This window comes from Phaethon lepturus, unplaced genomic scaffold (assembly GCF_000687285.1).
Source record: "Phaethon lepturus isolate BGI_N335 unplaced genomic scaffold, ASM68728v1 scaffold11429, whole genome shotgun sequence".
NCBI classification, from domain to species: domain Eukaryota; kingdom Metazoa; phylum Chordata; class Aves; order Phaethontiformes; family Phaethontidae; genus Phaethon; species Phaethon lepturus.
Window position 1 is genome coordinate 6,768 of NW_010561243.1, and position 21,621 is coordinate 28,388.

At 39.4% G+C, this 21,621-nt stretch overlaps 1 protein-coding gene across 1 annotated transcript in view; it reads left to right on the forward strand.

Moving 5' to 3' along the window:
* Positions 1-997: 997 nt before the first annotated feature.
* Positions 998-21,621, forward strand: part of LOC104626111 (glutamate receptor ionotropic, kainate 1) — a gene marked incomplete at its 5' end in the record, with an annotated part of 22,275 nt that continues 1,651 nt past the window's right edge. The window contains 6 exons of the mRNA XM_010293941.1: positions 998-1,051; positions 2,775-2,948; positions 6,496-6,639; positions 16,570-16,677; positions 17,869-17,913; positions 20,923-21,036. Coding sequence (XP_010292243.1) covers positions 998-1,051; positions 2,775-2,948; positions 6,496-6,639; positions 16,570-16,677; positions 17,869-17,913; positions 20,923-21,036 — 639 coding nt within the window. The remainder of the gene's footprint in view (positions 1,052-2,774; positions 2,949-6,495; positions 6,640-16,569; positions 16,678-17,868; positions 17,914-20,922; positions 21,037-21,621) is intronic.

The window sequence follows — 21,621 nt, forward strand, 5'->3', positions numbered from 1 at the left end:
GCTAAAAGTGTCCTAAAATACTATTAATAGCAGATGCTTATGCTACTGTGATCAAGACTGAATAACATTTAAGCTTTGTCTGTATTACTGGCACAAAAATGAATTCTTCAGTACTTTCCTAGCACATAATTCCTCCTCCTCTTCGCAAGTTCCCAGGGAGGGCAAAATGCTTGCATCACGATAATAGCGTGCATGGACACGGCAGCAAGCATAGGTGATTCTGGGCTGAAACTGTAGAGCATCCTGTTACACACCATCAGGGGTGTTTTACATAAGCATTCCCAATGGTTTTTGGAGGGGCACTGAGGGAATGAAACACAACCCTCTCTAAGTTTCCTGCAACCAATGTGAAGGCTGGGAATAAAAGCTTCAACTTCTTCTGCCTGGGGCGGCCAGTCAGGATGCATTTAAATGCCACCCTTACCTTGCAGACTTTCAAAAGGCAGGACTCTGGAAAATTAATCCAGACCAGAAATCCTTTTGCACTAGTTGTTTTGACAACCTCCTGTGGACCTGCATTCCCCAGATGGAACCAAAGGCATTTATAGAAGCTTTCTTCTTTCTGTTTTTCTTGTTTACTTCAATGAACACTCACCAAGTGTCTTGTTCTCACATGGTAATGCAGAATAAAAAAACCTGCACCTAAGCACTTTTCTGTACAAATTCTGTCGTCTGCTAGCAAATTCCTTTTTAACTCTTGTAAACTGCAGACTAAAGATTTTCACTTTTAAAAAATCAGCTTCTTATTATCACTAGGAATTTTTCTTGTCCCTAAAAGTTTTGCAGTCCTTATCTCTTTCCTGAGAAGAGGTGATAAAAACATAATTTAGATACAATAGGGTATTTTTTGCTCCTGAAGAAAAAAATAGGTTTATTGTAATCAAGTTTTCATAACCTGTAATGTATTGTTCCAGATTAACCCATGCTTTTCAAAAGACATTGCAGTACATTGAAAACATCCAGAGTAAAGTACGTTCATCTTTCAATCTTTCAACAGATTCTCTCCATGGGAATGATGACTGAATACTACCACTACTTTTTTACAACACTGGTAAGGAACACTAGAGATTTGGGAGTGAATTTTCTCTGTTGCAGAAAAGACAACTAAACATTTCCATTTGTTCTAGGAGATCTTTGTTGCCATTATTCGAGGAAACCCCTGGAGAACAAGTACTAACACTCCTTAGTAAAATCAGGACTCACAAATTTGTAAGGAAGCTGTTTTGCAGTATCTGTGGGGCTGGCTAACATTTTAACACAATGAAAATTAATTGCAGTATTGTGTTTAAAGAAGGAGCCATCAGTACAGGTGGATCAGAGTGAAACAAAATAATGAATTAATGGCTTTGCAATAGAGCCAAAATCAAGCACCCCAGGCAGTGTGGTTCATTGCTAAAATGTTTAATTTACATATGAAAACACAAATTCACATATGTATAAAATCACTTGGGAAATTTTATAGTAAAAGAAAACTCCTAAATTTTCTTCTATGATACAAATCTATAAATACTTATTTCAGCACATTTTTCCTATATTTTAACATATATGCTCTATATAAATATAGCTCAATTCATGCTTAAGGTCCATTTGCATTGTAGACTAGAAAGACAGCAAAGAACCAATATTGCTAGAACAGTCCTAGATGGCCGATTATATCATGTGCATCAGCTTATGCTTTATTTCTTTTCCATATAAAATTTTATGTGGAAGTGAAAAAACTTTTTGAATCCAATAATCAATTAATTGGTTGGAAAAGACTCTCTAGCTGTTTGGAACTTGAAGTAGTAGCTTGAAATAGTTCTGTTCAAGGCCATTTTAACATCAAGAAAACGAAGAAAATTCAGGATTTACTGTGGAACGTGCAGTTTTATACAATAAACAATATAATAAACGATCTAACATAAAATGGTAACCACCAACAACAATACACATGCGAGAGTATAGAGCACATCTTAGAACAATCAGTAAGCAGTGCTGGTGGTATCCGGGTGTTGAGGTATTATAAATGTTGACGTTTTGAGGGTTACTGTGGTATTAAACCATGACCAACACATTTGTCATTTTACTGGCCTGCTGGGATCTGCAAAAAGTTGTTTTGAAAAACAGCCTTCAGGCTTTGAGAAGCAGTTATCATATTTCCACTGCCTGATAAATACAGCTGTGGAGTGTGCCACACAATTATAGCACTTAGAATACCCATTATTTTCCTGCCCTGTAAATGCCGAGCACTGAAGCGCATGGACTTACCATGCACTGGCCTGACATGTCCATTAGACATACTGGCAGCAAGTCACCTGAAGGAGGCGAGGCAGGAGAAAAATGGGATTCATAAGTAGTAAAATTGTATCTCTCTGGACATCTTTTGGAATTTTTCTTTCTCGAATTGAGAAATAAGCTTGACATTGGCCAGCTAATTCCTCATGTTGGTGTGTTGGAGCTGTAACACTCTTAGAGGACTGCTATAAATTAAAATTAGATACTGCTGTGCAGGTTGGTTGCACAATGGTGTTGTTGTGGGGAACTGATATTTATGTTCCAAATAGCAGATATGTGGTTTGTCATAAATTTCACACAGCTTTGGTTTATTCAGATTTATAACGGAAGCAGTCAGGACTAGGCTTTGAGGGCAAGCGGACCATTCACAGGGAAAAAAACCACAGCACTTGAGCTTTGGGTTGAAAATCAAATACAATCTTGGCCTAATTGTACCTTCTGAACATTTTGCTTTAAAAATACTACATCTGGTTTTGTTTGTTTTCTTAACGGTGATTTAGGATCTATTTGCATTAGACTTGGAACCCTACAGATACAGCGGCGTAAATATGACAGGGTTTCGCCTGCTCAACATTGAGAACCCTCAAGTTTCATCAGTCATTGAGAAATGGTCAATGGAGCGTCTGCAGGCACCACCGAAACCAGAGACTGGCCTCCTCGATGGCATGATGACAGTAAGTGGACAAACACAATGATGCAGGGGTGTCTACAGTGCACTTTGCAATGCTGTTCTAGCAGATGTGAACCAATCCCATTACTGCTTTATTTCACAATGCAAATGCTGAAGCAGCATCCCCAAAACAGACTGCCTTTTACCCACCTTTACACAGGACTGCATTTGCCCCATGAACCAATGTTGTACTCATCTGTGTGATAAAGCACTCCTGGGCAGCTCTAAAGATGAGTGACAATTCTCTGTCATGGTGCCATCCAGCTAACATCATTCATCTTATTGCTGTCAAATGTATATACTGCTGCCTCATTTCTCTGCTAATATGTTCTGCATGGAGTGAAGAACATAACAGGAAATAAAAACTTTCACAGCAGATATACAATTTATAACCTGCAGGGAATACTGTACATGTGGACAGGTAATAGCTTTTTTAAATTGGAGAAGTGCCCTTTCTCTTTATTTCCATCATCTACAGCAATTCTGTCTTTTGAGATATAATTTAAAGATAAATGAAAGGTATCATCAAGCCAGGAAATCAGGATTTCCTCCTTACCACTCCCCCAAGAAGTAAAGAAAAGAATAGGAACAATTACATGAACATCGTCACTCCATTCAGTTTTTCAGAGTGAAGGGTTACCATCTTTTTGCAATATAAGATAATGTCTCTCATGTACTGAGTGGAGTTTGAAGTCAAATGAAATAGACTTTATTGCAGATGATTGCAGGGAAAATTTTGAAACATCCGAACATCCTGAAAAGAAATGCATTATGTGTGCTATCTCTAGCATTTCAAAAAGGTGGTTTTTGTTTGGGCAGTGCCGTTGTGCTCACCCATACGGGAAAGCAGGGCAGAAAGCTGTCCCTGGGAGCTTCTGATGTCAACACGCAAGAACTGCAAGGGTAGCTATTCACACAGAGCTATTCACCTGCGTTCACCCAACTGTAAAACTAGGAAAAACAAAGTTCTTACTAGACTCTAATGCTCTCCTTTGTATCTCTGACTCTTATCCTCTCCTTTGCATCTCTGTAATCTCTTAGTGTCCTTGATGCTCTGAAACAGCATGAGCACCAAGAAAAGCATCTTCCTATTTGGTTGTGATCATTTAAATATTCATAGCAAGTTCTGCTGATTCAGATTGATGGAGAGCTGCAATACTGCTGTATTTCATTAGACAATAAGGCTGTGACAAGCTGCACAGTATAAGGAGATCAGGATTACATGTCATGTTGTTAACTCAGGATTTCTCCCTTCTGGTTCATGCTATATTGTTTGCCTCAATGTCAGCTTGTAGGAAGTCAACAGGGCATGACCAAGACAGTTTTGAGTTCCCATCCCACTTTATGCCCAAATTGCACACAGAAGCATAGTTATTCTAATGGGATCTTTGGATTTCTTTGCAATAATTTTAATAGAATAAAAAAATAAGAAAAACAAGGCCCAGGATTAACTCTTAGTCCCTTTCTTCTTATGCACAAGTACAGACATCAATAATAAGGCTGTTTTCTTCAGAAAACATGACCTTTTGTTCCTCCACGCAACCCCAAGCCCTAAAAACAGAACAACAGTGAGGGGAGAAATAAAAGGCTAAGGGAAGTAATATAACATCCCAGTTGCTGCATGGCAGGATGGATAAGTAACAAGTTACACAAGTGTGAGATTCAAACAGCCAAGTCTGGCAATGCTGCCAACATACAAACACTGTGGGGTGCACCATGTTATCAAGTAAAAGCGCTCCCAGGCAGGAGTGCAAAGTGAGGTGCACTGAATCATTTTTACCAAATATCTCCAGAGACTCTAGGCCTGGGACACAGGCAGACTGGGACTTCAGTGATCAAGTAAAAATCAATCCTGAATGGACGTGTCCCCAGTCTAATGTGAAAACCGTTCTGAAGCCCACTGACAATGATGGAATCTTTCCATTGATTTTGAGGGATTTTGGATCAGGCCTTCAGTCTCTGGGTCTGCTTGGAACAACTGTCTGTTTTAAGACATTCAACGCTGAGAACAGCTGTTATTGTCTCCTGCTTGCCTCACCGTTTATAATGTTTTCAATTTGTTCTGATTGTGGGATTGTTTTGGGCAGATCTTGTCTAGCGTGTCAAGAGCAATTTCTCATCTGCAGTATATTACGATTAGTTGATAAATTCAGATCACATTTGATTGCCAGCAAAAACCTCCAATGCTGATAAGACTGATGCTGTTGTAATTTACTTAGGTAAATGAAACAGACAAAGAATCAAATCTATTAATTTCCCAAAGGAATTGCATGGGAAAGGAATAAAAAATGGTTTAGCTTTGCTGTTCATATAAATGAGTCCAGTTTCTCATCTGCAGAGTTAGTACTTTTTTTTAAGACCCTACTTAATTATTCAGTAGCTTTACAAGAAAGGTAAGCACTTCATTTTTACAGCGTCCCTGCGCATTAAGCGAAACATGGCTATTCCTACCTCACACATGAAAGCACTGAAGCACAGTGCAGATGAAGGCAAGATTTTTCTAAAACATCCCAGTGATAAAGGACAATAAAGGGTGTGATCTCAGCTTGAGGCTTACTGGGCATGATTTTAAACCAATAAACCCATTCTCAAAAGAAACACAGATGCACAACCAGCATCCAGTAATTTTAGTAATGTTTAGTTATCTAAGGGCTATATTCATCTGTCCTGTCTTAGACAAATAGAAGTTAGATGTGTAAATCCAACTTAAATACCAAAAAAGCACCTTGAAAGGACTGTTTTTTCTAAGATGGTATGGGAGGCGTGGCAGGGGAACAGCCCTGGCCAAATCTCAATGAGGCCTTTTCACATATTTTTGCCAAAAGCCAAAATCCTTGAGAGCAGTAGACACTCAAAGACAGTAGACACCTGTCTGGTGGGATACCTGCCAGGTGCTCAGTGGGATTCATTTCCCTGGAGAGCAGGGCCTGCCTACCCCTTGGAGAAGAAAGCAATCCCACAAGCGCCATGAGAGGAGCGGTGATGGGGAGCTAGCACAGGCCGCACACGGGCAGCCCTGCCACATGCTCCCATGGCATGCCACCATGACACGCTAACCTGCAGGCTGGGCAGAGACTGGCTTGAGCACCTGCATGGCGCTTTCAGATGACACACCTTCAGGTGCAAACCTCAAAGGTCTTTGGCAAATCCCATGAGGAAGCTACAGGAGACTGAGTACTGCAAAGTGCTTGGCCCTAAGACATGCCTGGAGGATGGGACCTGGGCTGCTCTATCACCTGAGGCTTCTTAAAACTCCTCTCCGTGTCGCAGAGCTACCCACACACTCCACTCTATGCTGGACCCACTGACCTCTCTCTTCTTGTAGCTACCCAATGTAGTTTTCTTCCAATGCTCGCCTGAAAATACTCTGAAATCAATACAAGCTGCAAGAAAAAAAAAAAAAGGATTTTGTTACACCTCAGTTCTCCATGGAGAGCCCAGTAGTGGTCTTTTCCATAACAGCAGCCCAGGGAAATGGTTCTTGGTAGAGAAAAGCAGGGACCGGGCACAAAGATGTGCATTAAAGAAAGCCTTTCTGTTTTTTCATGCAGACTGAAGCGGCTCTGATGTACGATGCTGTTTACATGGTAGCAGTGGCCTCCCAGCGTGCCTCCCAAATAACTGTCAGCTCCCTGCAGTGCCACAGACACAAGCCATGGCGTTTTGGACCTAGATTTATGAATCTGATAAAAGAGGCAAGTGTAGACCATCTGCTTATGGTCAGCATCATCCTTCTTTTCTTCTTTACCGCATTGTCTTGTGTTGCTCCCTGGTCTTTGTCATATGCTATGCTCTGGTTTCTGGCACTCAGATATCCAATGCTTCCTCATCTTCCTAGCAGAGAAACATTGATTTACAGACACGAGGCTGTGGCTTGCATTCTGGTGGAGACTTTATCTGGTCTTTCAAAAACAGAAACTGCTAAACGCTAGGTGTGATAAATCTCTGACTAACACACCCATAAGACTTCCCATTTTTTTTCTCAGTTAATGTTTATTATGGATGTTTATAATTTCTAAAGGTATGAGATAACGAACAACAGCCATTCTAGAAATTGAAAGAAAAGTGAGTCTGTAGCTCTGTCCTTGTTTCACCACTTAATTCCAAATGTTTTTCAGATTGTTTGATCAGTAATCAATATCCAGAAAATATTGCAGCCATTATTTCTAAAAAAGTAAATTGCTTCATGAAGTCATGCACTGTCTCATAAGAATGCATCACTGAGCTATCTTGATACACAGATGTTCTAAAAAAATAGATGTTTTAGCTGAAATGCCTTCACTCTTCCAAAAATTCAGTCTTTATTATGAATTCCAAATGGAAACTTCTCCTTCAGGGAAGTGTGTGGAAATGAAAATTGGAAATTGTGTGGAGTTTCCTGCATATATTTTATCTTTTCCCCAACTTCTTGTCCATGATAGTGTGATTTGTATCAAAGCCACATTCATTCGCACTTATGTAGGTGGAACAAGGACCTGCAGGCGGAGATACAAGGTAAGTTGTGGCAGCACATCAGGGCATACACCTGAATCCAGGAATATATTAGGAGCAAACTGAAAGGTAAGATCCGTGGCTGTTACAGAACATGTAGAAGAGCTGTCATCACTTTCTCCAAACCTTTCCAAGTAAATTTTTTAGAATTGCCATAAGCAATATGCAACATGGTGATTCACCTACACAGAAAGCATTGAAAGTTACTGAAACAGTACTCTCCACACAGGGTATTGCATGAATTTTAAGGTTTCCTTGTAAGACTTTCTCTTTGAAAGTATAAAGAAAAGACAAGAGTTACCACAGTACTCAGGGACCTGACTTAAGAATTAAGGATGCTTTGAGATACTTTCCTCACTGCAACACAGTCATGGAATACCCAGAGGAGATAGGGAAGCAGTACTGGTAAAGATTATTTCTCTCTCACTGACATCAGCCATGCTGCATCCAGCTGCCCCGCTGGGGAGGAGGTGGGCAGACAGTAGCAGGAACAGTAAGAGACAGGAGAAAATTGTCTCACAATTGTCTGTAATAAAAATGAACTTCCCCCCCCAACCTTCTGATTTGATCTAAGTGGGAGCCTTTGCTCTTATACTGCTCAACCTCAAACTAAATAAGGTAGCATTGCTACTCATGCAATTTCTGGTGCATTTTAAGAGTAATTATAATGAAACTGGAAGTTAGCAAAAGACCTTGTATCAGGGAATGCACCTGCATAATTCTACAGTGGAGATGTACTTATTTTGGTTGGTGTTAAGTGGATAGTATAAGGGTCCTGAATCCTAAGCCAGAAGAAGTATTTTGACCAAGAGCACCAGACATATCTCAGCTGATCCAATTCAAAGCTTAAACAGTTATACAGTTCACATTTATCATGTACAGCTAGTTTCTCTTGCATTGAGCGAGATCTGTGAGCTAATTACTGATTACTTTACAGACAGTGTCTTTCACGGTCAGTAAAACACTGATTTAAATATTCCAAGAATCTAATCTTCCTATTTCTGTTCTAGCCGAAAAAGATGATTCTTCAAAGTACAGGATAAGGTTTAATAAGACAATATTACATTTCCCATAAAAACTATAGCAGGTGTTGGAAACTGAATAACAAATACATTTGGACCGCCCCAATTCATGTTAGGGTCTGGTTTGATAAGCAAAGATAGAAGAACTGTATAAATTTGGAATCAAGTGAATAGATATGGGTAAAAAAATGTCAAGCAGGCAGAATGATAGTTTGAGCTCACATAAATAAAATTAAGTTTTACTATTTTGTGATACGGTACTGACAGTCTGTGAAGGCATTTTACAGACTGGTCTGAAGACAAATATTCTGTACTCTAGTCTAAATAAACAACTTTCAGACAAAGAGGTTTCCTGCAATGCGTCCTGCCGGTGCTAGAGCTTAGCAAGTACTTCAATGGCTCCGTGGTGGGTTTTTGCATTTTATTTTAGTGGTGATAAGAACTGCAGTCATCTCATTTGCTTTGCGGGTCGATGCTATAAAATGCCAGGCTGATAGTAATAGAAAGGACCTCAGAACCCACCTGGACATGAGCAGAGATTGAGGTGGAAAGCCTCTGACTTGTATTGCAGCTGATCAGCTGCTTCTCTCTTCACTCAGCAGATGGCAAATTAATTTTTTTCAGCCTGTCACTGTCCTGCTGAGAAGTCAAGGTTCAGGTCATATCTGGTCCTCAGGTACACACAAGTTAGCTTCTGAAAGCAACTGGAAAGTGGGCATCCTAGGGGAAAATACTGCCTTTAGATTTATGCTGGTCTGAATATACGTGCATTGGAGTTGGTTTCTGACTTTTCAGAGTATGTGAAAACGTAAGGTGGCTAGTTTAATGTGAGAATACTCCTTCCTCACCCTTAGGACTTCAGGTAAGTGTACCAGGTAACAGCAGTAGCAGATCCACTGCCTGTTTTTCTTTATGACCAAGACTTGAAATGCTACCAGAAAGACTATAGGAGAAAAGCACTAGCAAAAATTTTTGAGGCTACAGAACAATCAAGTACAGCAACAGAAAGAGTAATCTTCTATGCTTTAAAGATCCAAGGAGCTAATGCTGATCATAGGAAACATTTGGAAATTTGCAGAGAAAAGCAAGCCTGACCAAAACCCCCCAGCCCTGAGGGTGGCTCTGAGGTCAGAGAGGTCATCAGCTAGCTCCCGCGAAGGAGGATATTAAATAAAATACACTGTCAGGGATCAAGACTTTTCTACAATAGCTCATGTAGACTTTTTTAATGAAAAGTAAATCCTTGTCAGAAACTTGTCTTTCTCAGTGACTTAATGTCATTGATATCTAAATGATATTTTAATCTTTTAGTCCTTATGGAAGCATTTGCAAGGAGTACATCTTACCCGTGCCTAGAAAGAAAAAGGAGGTCATTCTCTCTCTTCAGAGAGGGAATAAGGAGAGAAGGCATGAGTCCACTTTTCCTAAAAGAAAAATCTGTGTAAACATGAAACAAGTATTTATAATTAAATGATCAAATTCCCTGGTAATGTCTCCTTTAAAGCATGAGATAAGCCCCAAATAATGTTTGTCTGTTACTCAATTGTCACCTAAACCAATGTGAGCATCCTTCACTCAAATCCAGTAACAATTAAAGGAACTACTGTGTAAAGAAACATTGCAGAAGATAGAGATGCAGACTTTATCTTTAGGATCTTTATTAAATCCCCTCAAACAGAATCAAACACACCAATCTCAAAAAGAAATCTGAAGCATTTACTTCTACATTTCAGTTTATGTTGTGTTTTTGACAAGGTAAGTTTCAAGCACACCTAGTTACTAGAGACCCACAGTGAGAACAATCCATCTAGATTCTGCATTGGGTAATTGAATACAACCATCCTTTGGTGGTGTGACATTAAAAGCTCTCAAGAATCCTCTGAGCTGAACTAATTCTTTGTGTAGGCTAATGTAATGACCACAGAAAGCAACAAGATAAGTGGACTTGGTCATACAGGCACTACCATGACTGTAAAACTTTCAAGACTCTGTCTCAACTTATTTGTAATAATTCTTCTGTGAAGATGTCCCAGTTACACTGGAAAGCCAGCCAGGCTCAAATGCCTTCAAGCTCAAGAAACATTTTCCCTAAAATTTATAAAGCGTTTTCCAGCCCTCTGCTAGCTGATTCTCTTTTCTACAAGTAATAAATAGTGTGTCTCATAGAATGTCTCCAGTCTGCAACAAAGACAAGGATTAGTAAAATTAAGTCCCTGAAGAAGCCTGCTTAAATTATCACAACATTTTTCATTGTTAAAGATTTAAAATGAGACCTTAATTTAGCTTATTTGTATACAGGAAGAGTATTGCAAATGTTGAACATGTTCTGCAGTTTTTAAAGCATCTAGCATCATGTGACTCTGGTCTGTGGATGACACTTTCTTCAAGAGTAAAACTAATAAAAAAAAAAAAGACACATCCAGTCCTTCCCTGTACAAAAGGACAGAAACTGACCCAGCATCAAGAAATGGAATTATGCAACAAGGACATCTTTATTGTCTTAGGATGTTATTTTACCTGTGTTTTGAAATCATGATGATAATTCAGAATGTCATTGCTGGAATCTTTTCTTCCAAACTCAAGGCATTTAAGCAAATGATAACCTTGCTCTATACAGAAAGAAGTTTCTGAATGTATTTCTTCCACACTGAACAGTCCAGCTAACCCATTTCTGTTCCAAGCTCCCCCTAAATCTGTAGAAAAACTCCACTGAATGCATGCCTTTAGGATAAGATTTCAAAATGTTGAAGTTACACATAAACAGCAAGAGAAAGAAAAAAAAAAAAAGACATAAAAAATATAGTGACAGTTTTACAAAATAGATAACTAAATATGGCCCGTTATCTACTGTGGGAATTTCTCAAGTCAATTGCAGTAGGGTATTTTTTGTGTGCCCACATGCATTTGTAAGGCTTTTGAATAAAGATTACTGTCATTTAGCATTGCATTTATATGCAAGAATAGTCTTCACATTAGATGTTGTTTATCATCAATTTACAATACTTTAATATTAAACAATAATTCAGGCTTCAGTGGCAGATGCAAAGTGTCTGAGTATCTTGCACAAAGTCAGGATGGAACCTGGTATTATGCAGGGTTTTGGAGCTGAACAACAATGAATAGTTCATTTTCTGCCACACTACTGTGCTAAAATAGGTTTTCTTCTTGGCTTTTCACTCAGAATTTTTATCAACCCTTTAGTCTATGTATTTTAAAAATTTGTTAAGAGTTATGACAGTTTCTCCTTATACCATTTAAAGCAGATTCCATATGTACACATATTTCGTAACTGATATAGTCACAGTTGCATCAGTTGCATTTGGGGTGCATATTTGTGTTTTGGATGTTTTCTTCTAACATTAGATCTGGATGTATGTTCAAAATGGGAGGTCTTATTTTTTGAACAATGGGAACAATAAAAGGTTAAAACTTGAGTTTGAAATTCTAAAGAGATTGCTTGATTAATTACAAGTGGCAGTCTAAAGGACAGGTTCAGAAAAACTATTTGATTTCACAGGTTATTGGAGTAAGTGGAATATTAATAGAAGAGTGGAAATATCTGCACATATGAAACATTATTAAACATAGTAGTTTAAAAAAGTTAAAATAAGATCATGCCTTTTCCTTTTTGTATTGCCAGGGCACTTTGAACACTTTAAAAAGGACCTTGAAAAATTTAGTTTTTTCTAATCTGAAACACAACTGTCATTGTGACACTGGACTCAGAAAGAGAAAATGTGCCATAGGAAGATAAACAGTTAACTAAAATATTTGGATAAACATATATTGAATTAAAAAAACACCCAAATACATAATAAGAATGCAATCAATTTGTCTGAGAAAGATTGACACTTTTGTGTGCAGTAGCACAATACAGTATCTACAAAATTGGCTATATCCCTTTGAGGCTATATCATAAAGCTGAATATTTACTTCATCAATGCATTATATACACTGTGCATTATGATTTCTTGATGTAGTTATGTCTTGCTAATACAAATCTGGAAATATAAGAAGTGAGGTCTGGTAGAGACAAAAGAAACAGACTATGAAGTGTACCTGTTGTTTTACCTTAGTAAGTCTGGTAGCACTTGAACTAGTTGATTCTGTGATTGAACTGTTGATTGGCTTTGGCTGAAACTAAGGCTGCCATACTAACTGATTCAAGATGATGAAGTAGAAATTGATATAAAGACCGTATGATGGTGGTGGTGTGAGTTGATAGCAAGCTACTGGAGTATTTGCTCTTAGAAGCTGAGGCAGTTTCATTTCCCAGCTGTTATAATTTTCCATCAATATATTTATATGGAAACCAATATTGTCATTTGAATATTTAACCCCAGATTTCTGTTTGTAGTCTACCCACAACCTTAATATTTTTACTGTAGTAAAAATAGAAAGTTTCACAGTTTTAATTAGGTTGCTTTGGATATTTTTACCATGTCAGATACTTGACAGCCTTCAGAGATGAGGGAAGACTTATCTGTAATCTGTTCTATCTACATTTTCAATGCTTAGCAAGAAAGGCTCTGAGCAGCTGCTGGTCTTGTATGGTTTGCTTCCCAACTACCAGTTGAAACCAACATACTGGATTATTCCCCCATTTTGCTCAATAAATAAGAGAAAGTCACCAAATGTTTACAAGTTAGGAATAATAATTATCAGATAAAACATGGTATTGAAGAATGTGAGACCTTATTTTGAACCTCGGGCAAACACTGCATTGCCCTACTGCTGCAAACCAAACTCCCAAAAGAACAGCATTTCCTCACGGTTCTGTTGTCAGAGGCAGCCTGCAACCTTGCATAAATGAGATCTAAGACAAGCAAAGGACGTTACAAACAGAAGCCACTGAAAATAGCATTTTTTAATTAAGCTCCAAGCTTTACTCAAAATTATACAAACAAAATTGAAAATACATTCCCTCCCTGAGAGTTTCAAATTGTGCCCTTAGTTCCTTTAATATTAAAGCAAGGACAGAGTGCAAAAAAGCAATTTCTTTTGATGAATTACATGATTAGGTTCCGATTCCACTTTTATTATATCCTGTAACTTTTAACATGGAGTGTCACTCGAAACATTAAAATCGCTATAAATCTTGCATATAAAAGCTTGAAATCTCATTGCTGTGTTAAACAGTCGTGCGGTTTCCGACTATTGAGAAAGTTCTGCTTCATTTCTGTTTGTTAATTGCATTTGAGAGCTGTGCAACTGCTGCCTATTCTGTTCGCCTGCACCCGGCGCCCAGGAGGCACTCGCATCCTTGATTTAGCTGACAGGCATCTAGAAGTGGCGGTATGCCGCTATGATTTCGAAGCAATGATACATTTCACTGTCTTTGCATGGAGTTGTGCTTTAGGACTCAAACCTTATTAAAATCTTGGAAGTTTTACCACAGACTTCAGAAGGCCTGGGACGGACCGTAGGTTCCTAGCTCATCCCTCCCCTTGGTTTCTTAAAGAAAACTTTTGTTTCTGATCAGTAAAGGAACATCACCTGTCTGTCTAGACGTGCTGAACACACAGGTGCCACAACTGTCTTGAAGAATAAAAAAATAAAGATGCTCACTGGACTCAAACCCAAGTGTTTTATTTTTATTTAGAATAAAAAAAATAAAAATCAGAAATTAAATTTAGAATTCAAATGGTATTTGAAGCATGCGCCTCATAATTAGGTCTGAAAAAACCCTTCAACATTTAAGCTTTACTCTTCTGAGAAACACTCCCTGACTCCTTTTTATAATTTAAGTCACATTTGGGTCATCATTTGATGGTCTAAGTGGGACTTAAGTTAGACAAAGACTATATGTACTTTGCTGCTACCTTGAAATTTAAGCATACACCTATGCAGCTTGTAACATCTTTTCCTTCCATTGTTTTTTAGTGTGGGGGTAGAAGTATCAATGTCTATTTTCAAAAGGGAGATAGCACTTCATCATATAAATCTTTTTTACAAGAATGGAGATGTAGGCTCCTGACACCATTTCCAGAAATAACATATTGGTTCCTTTATTCAAGATCATATCACGTTAGCAGAGAAGCTGAGCATCTGATATGCAATCAATAAATGTGAGCATTTCACAGAAGCAAATTGCCCTCCTGGGAGGAATTGATCTCTAAAGATCATATTTTAAAAAACGTTCTATCCTTATGAATAAGAGATGGAGGTTATGTCAGAGTAATAAAAAGACAGACTGGAAAAGAGCTATTATATAATGAAATGCACTCATGTGTGTCCCTCCTGCTATCTTAATTTTATCAGCATACAAACCCACAAGTGTTTCAGTGCTTACAGCTGAGATTTTCGTGTGTTCCCGCATCATTAAGATGGAAAGTCTCATAGGAAGTTTGTTGCATTTGTGCTTTTCCATTCTTATTTTACCTAAGCAAAAAAAATCCTGCTATATTTCCACAAAATTCTAGATGCACCATCTTTGTCTGAGACACATGGTGATATCACCCCAGCATCTGAGATTAAATCCTGCAGATTCAGAGCTAGAATTTAGATTTAACAGGAAGGGGAGACACCATTCTGCAAGTCTGCTGATTTTTAATGCAGCTTTCCTTATGTCATCTGTCTACAACAAATTAAACGAAGCAAATAACAACGTGCAGTAGAAAAGCTTGTAATTTAAGAATTATATGGCTAACACACATGAAGCAACTATGACATCATTTATCATGAGCCTTTCTTGTATCTTTGAAGAATTTAATCTAATGCAGGAGTTCCTAAAATTAGATCATAAAAATCGTCCACAGTTTGAAATCCATCCAATACTTTCTTTTATAGATAAGCTTCAGCTTTGGGGACAAAATGGGGGCTATATGAGAGACAGATAGATCTCATTTAAAAGGAAGTGAGATTGCTGGGAAGCTCACAAGATACAGAAAACTTAAATTGCAGAGAAAGTTAGTTCTGGACTGAAGAAACATTCCCCAGCACAGAAAATGACCATGGCTATACAATCTGATGTGCAAAGTCCACCACTTTAACTTACTCCTGACGCTATTGTTTAAAACAAGGAAAATGTGATTTCTCTTAATTATGATAGAACAGTAAAATGCTGCCTGGACCAAAACTGATCGTACGCAACTCATATGCTGTACTTCAAATGCGTATGTAATACTTGCCTGTACCTTACTATGCTACAAAGTTTTTATTAGGTCTTTGTGACTGGGTGAACTTTTTCTGAAAAATGGCTTTTAGAGCCATCATCATAGTGCCATCAACACCTGTGAGCACAGGCAGTGGCAATGCTCCTATTAGGAATGGAACACCTCCTTTGCTTACTTGGAAGCTTGTGTCATCTTCCTTGGGGATGCAAACTGAGTAGGGATTAGTGAAACAGTTCAGCAAGGTCCAGGAGATTAGGAGTCCAGTGCTGGCGGGGGACATCAACCTGTCCAAGAAATCAAGCAAGAATGGCAAAAGGCCTTCTTTCATTTATCTCTTCCTGGAAAAATCTAGATTTCTGGGCCCTGAGTAGCAGAGGCAGTATCTATCACATGAGGCTAGGACATGCACAACTGAAGTGTTGAGAAAACTGCGGTAATTTGGTATGGTTAGCTACCTTCGTTCGTTAAGGACCTTCTGGGGACTCCCGTTCAGCACCGACTGCCACTTGTTACCCATTCATCATGGAGAACATAAAAGGTAGGGAGGATCATTCCAGCGAGGCTGGTGGATTGAGTGTCATACTCCCAGGTTCAGACCCAAAGCTTGAACAAAGCAGATGACTCCTTTTTTAATTTCTTAGTGATCCTTATGCAATGCAAAACTGCCCTGTCTTTGGGCACATGTAAGACGTATTTTATTCTCTCTTTCTCTCCCTTCAGTATGTCTTTTTATATACAGTACTAGATATAGGTAAATCAATAAGTATGAACTGTCATAAACTTGTGCCTGATTGTAAAATACAAAACATATTGAAGAGAAACTAGATAACAAAAAAGTTGAAGAAATTGTTTTTTCTGCAAATAACAAAGCCACATATGTTTAAAAAATTATTTGGAAGTGAATCAATGCTACGGTTAATTTAAAATGCAGTATTTGTTATGGCTTCCGAGTAGTTCCTACTAATTGTTACAGGGAAGAGTTTTTGTGTTCACACAGGCACGGTGGGATGGCCTGACAGGGCGCATAACCTTCAACAAAACTGACGGCTTACGGAAGGATTTTGATTTGGACATTATTAGCCTCAAGGAGGAAGGAACAGAAAAGGTAACTAGATCTTTTGTAAAACAGTGACAAAAAGCTAATCTGACAGGGGCATAGGAACTTGACTCTACTGTGCTTGGGGTAAAACCCACTATTCTCAAGATTATTTAAGTCAAAGTTAAAACAGAGTTACTAAGATTGTTTTTTTTTTTATTTTACAATGCATACCTTGCATGTCAAAGTAATGGGATAGGAATTTGGGACTGGCAATAATTATCTAAATGGAAATAATTATTTTAAGTACATATTATCTTCAGTTCTTGCCGCTGTAACTTGGTGAGGTAAATTCATATAAATAGATAAAACCTAGACTTACCTTACATGTACTGCTTTTAATAAATGTGACATGAGGGAGAGAGGAAAGACAGTGCTTGAGTAATAACCTCAACACGAGTTGGGATGTTAAAAATTCTTCATGTTTTTGAGATTAGATTGGTTCTTGTTCGCTCACATCCCTAACTGCTTATCATAAATTGTGCTGAAATAGTGAGACTACAGGGGACTAAGTGAGTTGCAACGTCTTTGTTTGAAAACAGAAAGTTCTGCATGATACAGTTTCAGAAACTGGTTCTGTGTTCAAACAAAAGACAAATAAAATAAAATTCATGTTCCTTCAGGATACTCAGGGAATTATGCCTCTGAAAAAACACCCAAACATGTCAAAAGATCTTGTTTTCCTCACTTTATGACTTATAAATTGTCCTGAAGATGCAGAGGTGTAAGGCAGGAGAGCTCCTTGACTTGCAGAGACCACAGGATGGAGCCCAAAGCCACGGCCGCTTTTGGCCATGTTTCAGGCTAGCCTGACAGCGCTGCTGCCGGCATCCCAACCTCGCCATTGCCAGCCGGGGCCCGCGCTGGGGACCGATGGGAGAGTTGGGGGGCCCTGGCGGGAGGCAGGATGGCCTTGCCCCAGCCCGCAGCCAGAAAACATGGGCTCCCAGTGGGCACTGCAGGGCTCCCTCCACCACTGCCTAGGAGGTGGCTGCTGTGGGTATCCAAAAATCCCTGACACAGGTCATGTCAGCGGGAGACAGCGTTGTGCCTTGATCTGTGCACACTGGCTTGACTCCGAATTATAATTGCTGATGGGTTAATTGAGACTTTAAACGTAATTGCTCCCACACAGCTCTCCCGACTGGTTCTCTTTTCATTTTTTAATGAAGCACTCTGTTTATTTTTCTCTGTACCAAGGCTGCTGGCGAGGTTTCTAATCATTTATATAAAGTGTGGAAGAAGGTTTGTACACAGATGGGTGATGCAAAAAACCTTTGGGGTGGGTCTTCAGACTCACCCTTTGGGTTTTAATAGTGACTTGCATATTGCAGTTTAGAGACAACAGTCTATCTGAGAGTATGAATTTTTCTGGCAGCATTAAGTTTCGTCCCACATCAAGACACTGTAATTCCAAATAGTGAAAATATCTTGGCAGGATTCAGCTTTTTCACCGAAGTCTTTTATTTAATTGTTAATTTATTTATTTATTCGGAGCTGTGCTTTTCCCTTCTTTGAGTAGATGCTCCTGGCTGCAGCAAAAGCAGTCCTTTTTTCAGCTGTTATCCTTCCTGATTCACCTAAGATTCACCATGAGTGGTAAATTTGCTCCATTTCAAATGGGTTTTAGCATCAACAGCAAGGACTGTTTTAACGTGCAGGGTTGGGGGTTTTGTTTGTCTCCCACAAAATGTGTACTGTGCAGGCAATGTTCGAGCACTGTTGACTCAAAATTTTGCCAAGTGTGTTATTAGCTCCTTACAGAAAATAATATAAATGATTAAGTGGATGCTGTCATTCACTAACACATGGAAATTGGAACTAAGCTTGTTTATAAAAGATCTAAATTAACCCAGGAATCTCAGCCCTCTTAACGTGAGGTGCCTCTGCCTAGTGGATAAGGCACAAAAGTAGGAGTCAGAGACCAGCTCCATGCACTGCTCCCCACTGGAGGTACAACCCACGGCTGCCATTCTGTAAGGAGCAGATAACAACTGCATTTACCATGTTTGAAGTGTTCTAGATTCACAAGATTAAAATTTCGTATAAAACTTAGAATTAACTTTTGTATTTCACACAGATCTTATTATTTCCCACCTCTCCCACATACACAGTTAAAAAAGGTTTTGCTGCTGTTTTGAGAGGGTTTTTAATGCTACAGACTAGACCAGTGCAAAACATCCTATACCACTCTTTTCTTGTTTGTACTTAATAACCTTGTTTTAATCTTCAGTGAATCAGGCTAAGGCACAAAGGCCCCCATTTCCCTCATTACTGGTGAATAGATCATCCTACCTGACATGCAGAACGCTATTGAACCAAACTCTCTTTTGACTCTAGGCATTGCATGTAACACTGAATTGATTTAAACCGAATTACAATTGGTTCAGAGCACAGGCTTGCTGAGAAGGGCATATGACACCTCTCAAACTTGTCACTAAACTGCAATAAATCCCCCAGATTCACCATAGTGATGTACTACCTTGGCCTCATTCTTCCAGTGCCCCTCCGACCTCCTCCATCGCTCTAATCAAGGTTGACCTGCGGTGTCATTCTTTTATCCAGACGCAGAGTGGTCTCCTGGTGTATTTTGTATGCACTGTGACTGTGTTGTTCCATGTTCTTCATGGTTGTTCTCCTCTTCCCTGATGCCAGCCGATAAAAGTATATCAAGTCAGTAACAACGAGCAGAACAGCTTTTTGATTAACTTGGCCACCTTGGTGCAAATTCAAGGACACTGGTTATTTACTATATTCCTGGCACAGGCTATCATAATATCCAACATTTTATTTTGTGTGTACTTTCCAGATCAGTTCCCCAACCTGATCTAGTTTTGGAAACAAAGGGAATGTCTGATAAACACTTGAAAAAATAATTTTTAAAAATGGCATGACTATCCCCATTAAGCATATTTTGGAAAAACTGTTTGTGAAAGGCGAAAGCGACAGCACCCAGGGACACAACCCCGAAGTTTGTTTGAAATTGTACAGTTATTACACCAAATCCACACTCAGCAGCACGAACTAATTTGCTGGGTCTCGTACAAAGGCAATGCCACCTCTGCCTCAGTTAACAACCAAAGAAAAAGAGTCCAGCCTGGGTCTGAAATGACGGAGCATCTGACGGCAGACAGAGACCTTCAGTACACAGGACAAGGCAGCGGGGCTTGTCTCAGACTTTCTTGGCAACTTCGCTGGCGATCCCAGCAGGGAGGATCTGAAAGCTGGTCCCTCCCGGGCAGAGCTGAAACATGTCGGCAGAGCAGCCTGGCGATGCGAACGGCTCTGTGGGTGGCTGATGCCCGTCCCCCGAGCCATCCGGCTGGTGCTCTCCACAAATGTCCGGTGCAAACCAAACTGCCTGAGCCAGCTCCTTGCCTGGAGCCTTCTTACATCAGCCCTCAGCCATGATGTGTATGTAAATCCAAAGGCAAAAGAATCCTCAGAATGCTTTCAGACTGCATTTTTGTTTAGTAAATATTTACCTAAATAAATCAATATGGTTATAATTTCTGCCCTCACAAAGCATAGATCCAAATCCACTGAAATAATGAAGGTCTCTTCCCTTGAGGCTTTGGACTGGGCATTAAATACTGCAATTCTTCACTCTCTCTGGGACTAGAAAGGAATTTGCCTTTGGCCACTTACATTTACTGAGCAAATACTGATCAGTGGGTGAAATGGTATCACCTAGCTTGCTCTGTCGTATATAGTAGTCAAGAAATGACAGAATAATCTTTGCTAAACCTGCTGAAGGCACAGTGGAAGCAAAAGGCCAGTGCATCCATCAATCTGCTTCAACATATTTATTCAAGCTTTTAATCTGTTGTATTGGAAGAGAGAGGTCTTGCCATATGTTTCAACTCTACCATTTACAGAAATAAAAAAAAAAATTAAAAAATCACAAAAATAGACATGTGACATTTTTTTAGCAGGAAACAAAGTCAACAAGTTCCACTTTTGTAGCAAATTGGCTCATACACCGCTGTATTGACATGCCTTATACTCTTACAGCTTATGCGTTTCCACCTTCTTTTGAAAGGGCGGTATGTTCCCTGTGTTTTCTAAATCAGCCATTTGATGTTGCTGCCTTACTCAGACCTACAGCCGTTTCCCTCCTCTAGCATTTCGTACTGCTGGTGTCTCTTCCTGTGGTGACTAGAGCCAGTGCACCCTTCCTAGGCGGTGAGCGTTTAGGGAAATGTTTCGGTTCACCGCGGCCAGGCAGGTGCTCACCCTCTCTCTTCTGCACAGATTGGGGTTTGGAACTCATACAGTGGCCTTAACATGACGGACAGCAACAAGGACCGATCGACCAACATCACAGATTCCTTGGCTAACCGGACGCTTATCGTCACCACCATTTTGGTAAGCCTTGCTGGGTGGAGGCAACGCCACCCACCGCGCCGTAGCATGCAGGCATTGCTGACAGTGGGTTGTGGGGCTCTCCACAGCTGCCTTTGCCACCTCCGCCCCATACTCCATGGCTGTTTTCTGCCACACTAAACAATGTCTTGTTAAACTAGCCTGTTTTCAAGCAAATTTTTTTTGATTTAGACTCGTAATTGACATATACATTCACCTATCCAAAGATTGATTCGAAAATACTCCACTGCCAGTGAAAGACTCTCAGGAACCTCTACCTCCAAAATTGTTTAGCTGACTTCAATATTTTAGAGACGAACCCTGGATACCTTTTTCCCCAGAAGAATTAACACACACAAATAGTCAGCTTTGTACCCAGTGCTTATACATCCTTCCTTTTTACTGAAAGTGAGAAAAGGAATGAAAGATAGTAGCAAACAGTGGATAGACAGATTGAAGTATGTCCTTACTATGGTAAATGGAAAATAGGCAACTGGATATTCATGAGTTGTTTGGCCTCATGCTTTTTCCCTGGCCAGCAATGCCACTTTTTTCAATTATTCTGCCTAATTATTCAGAAGGAGGGAA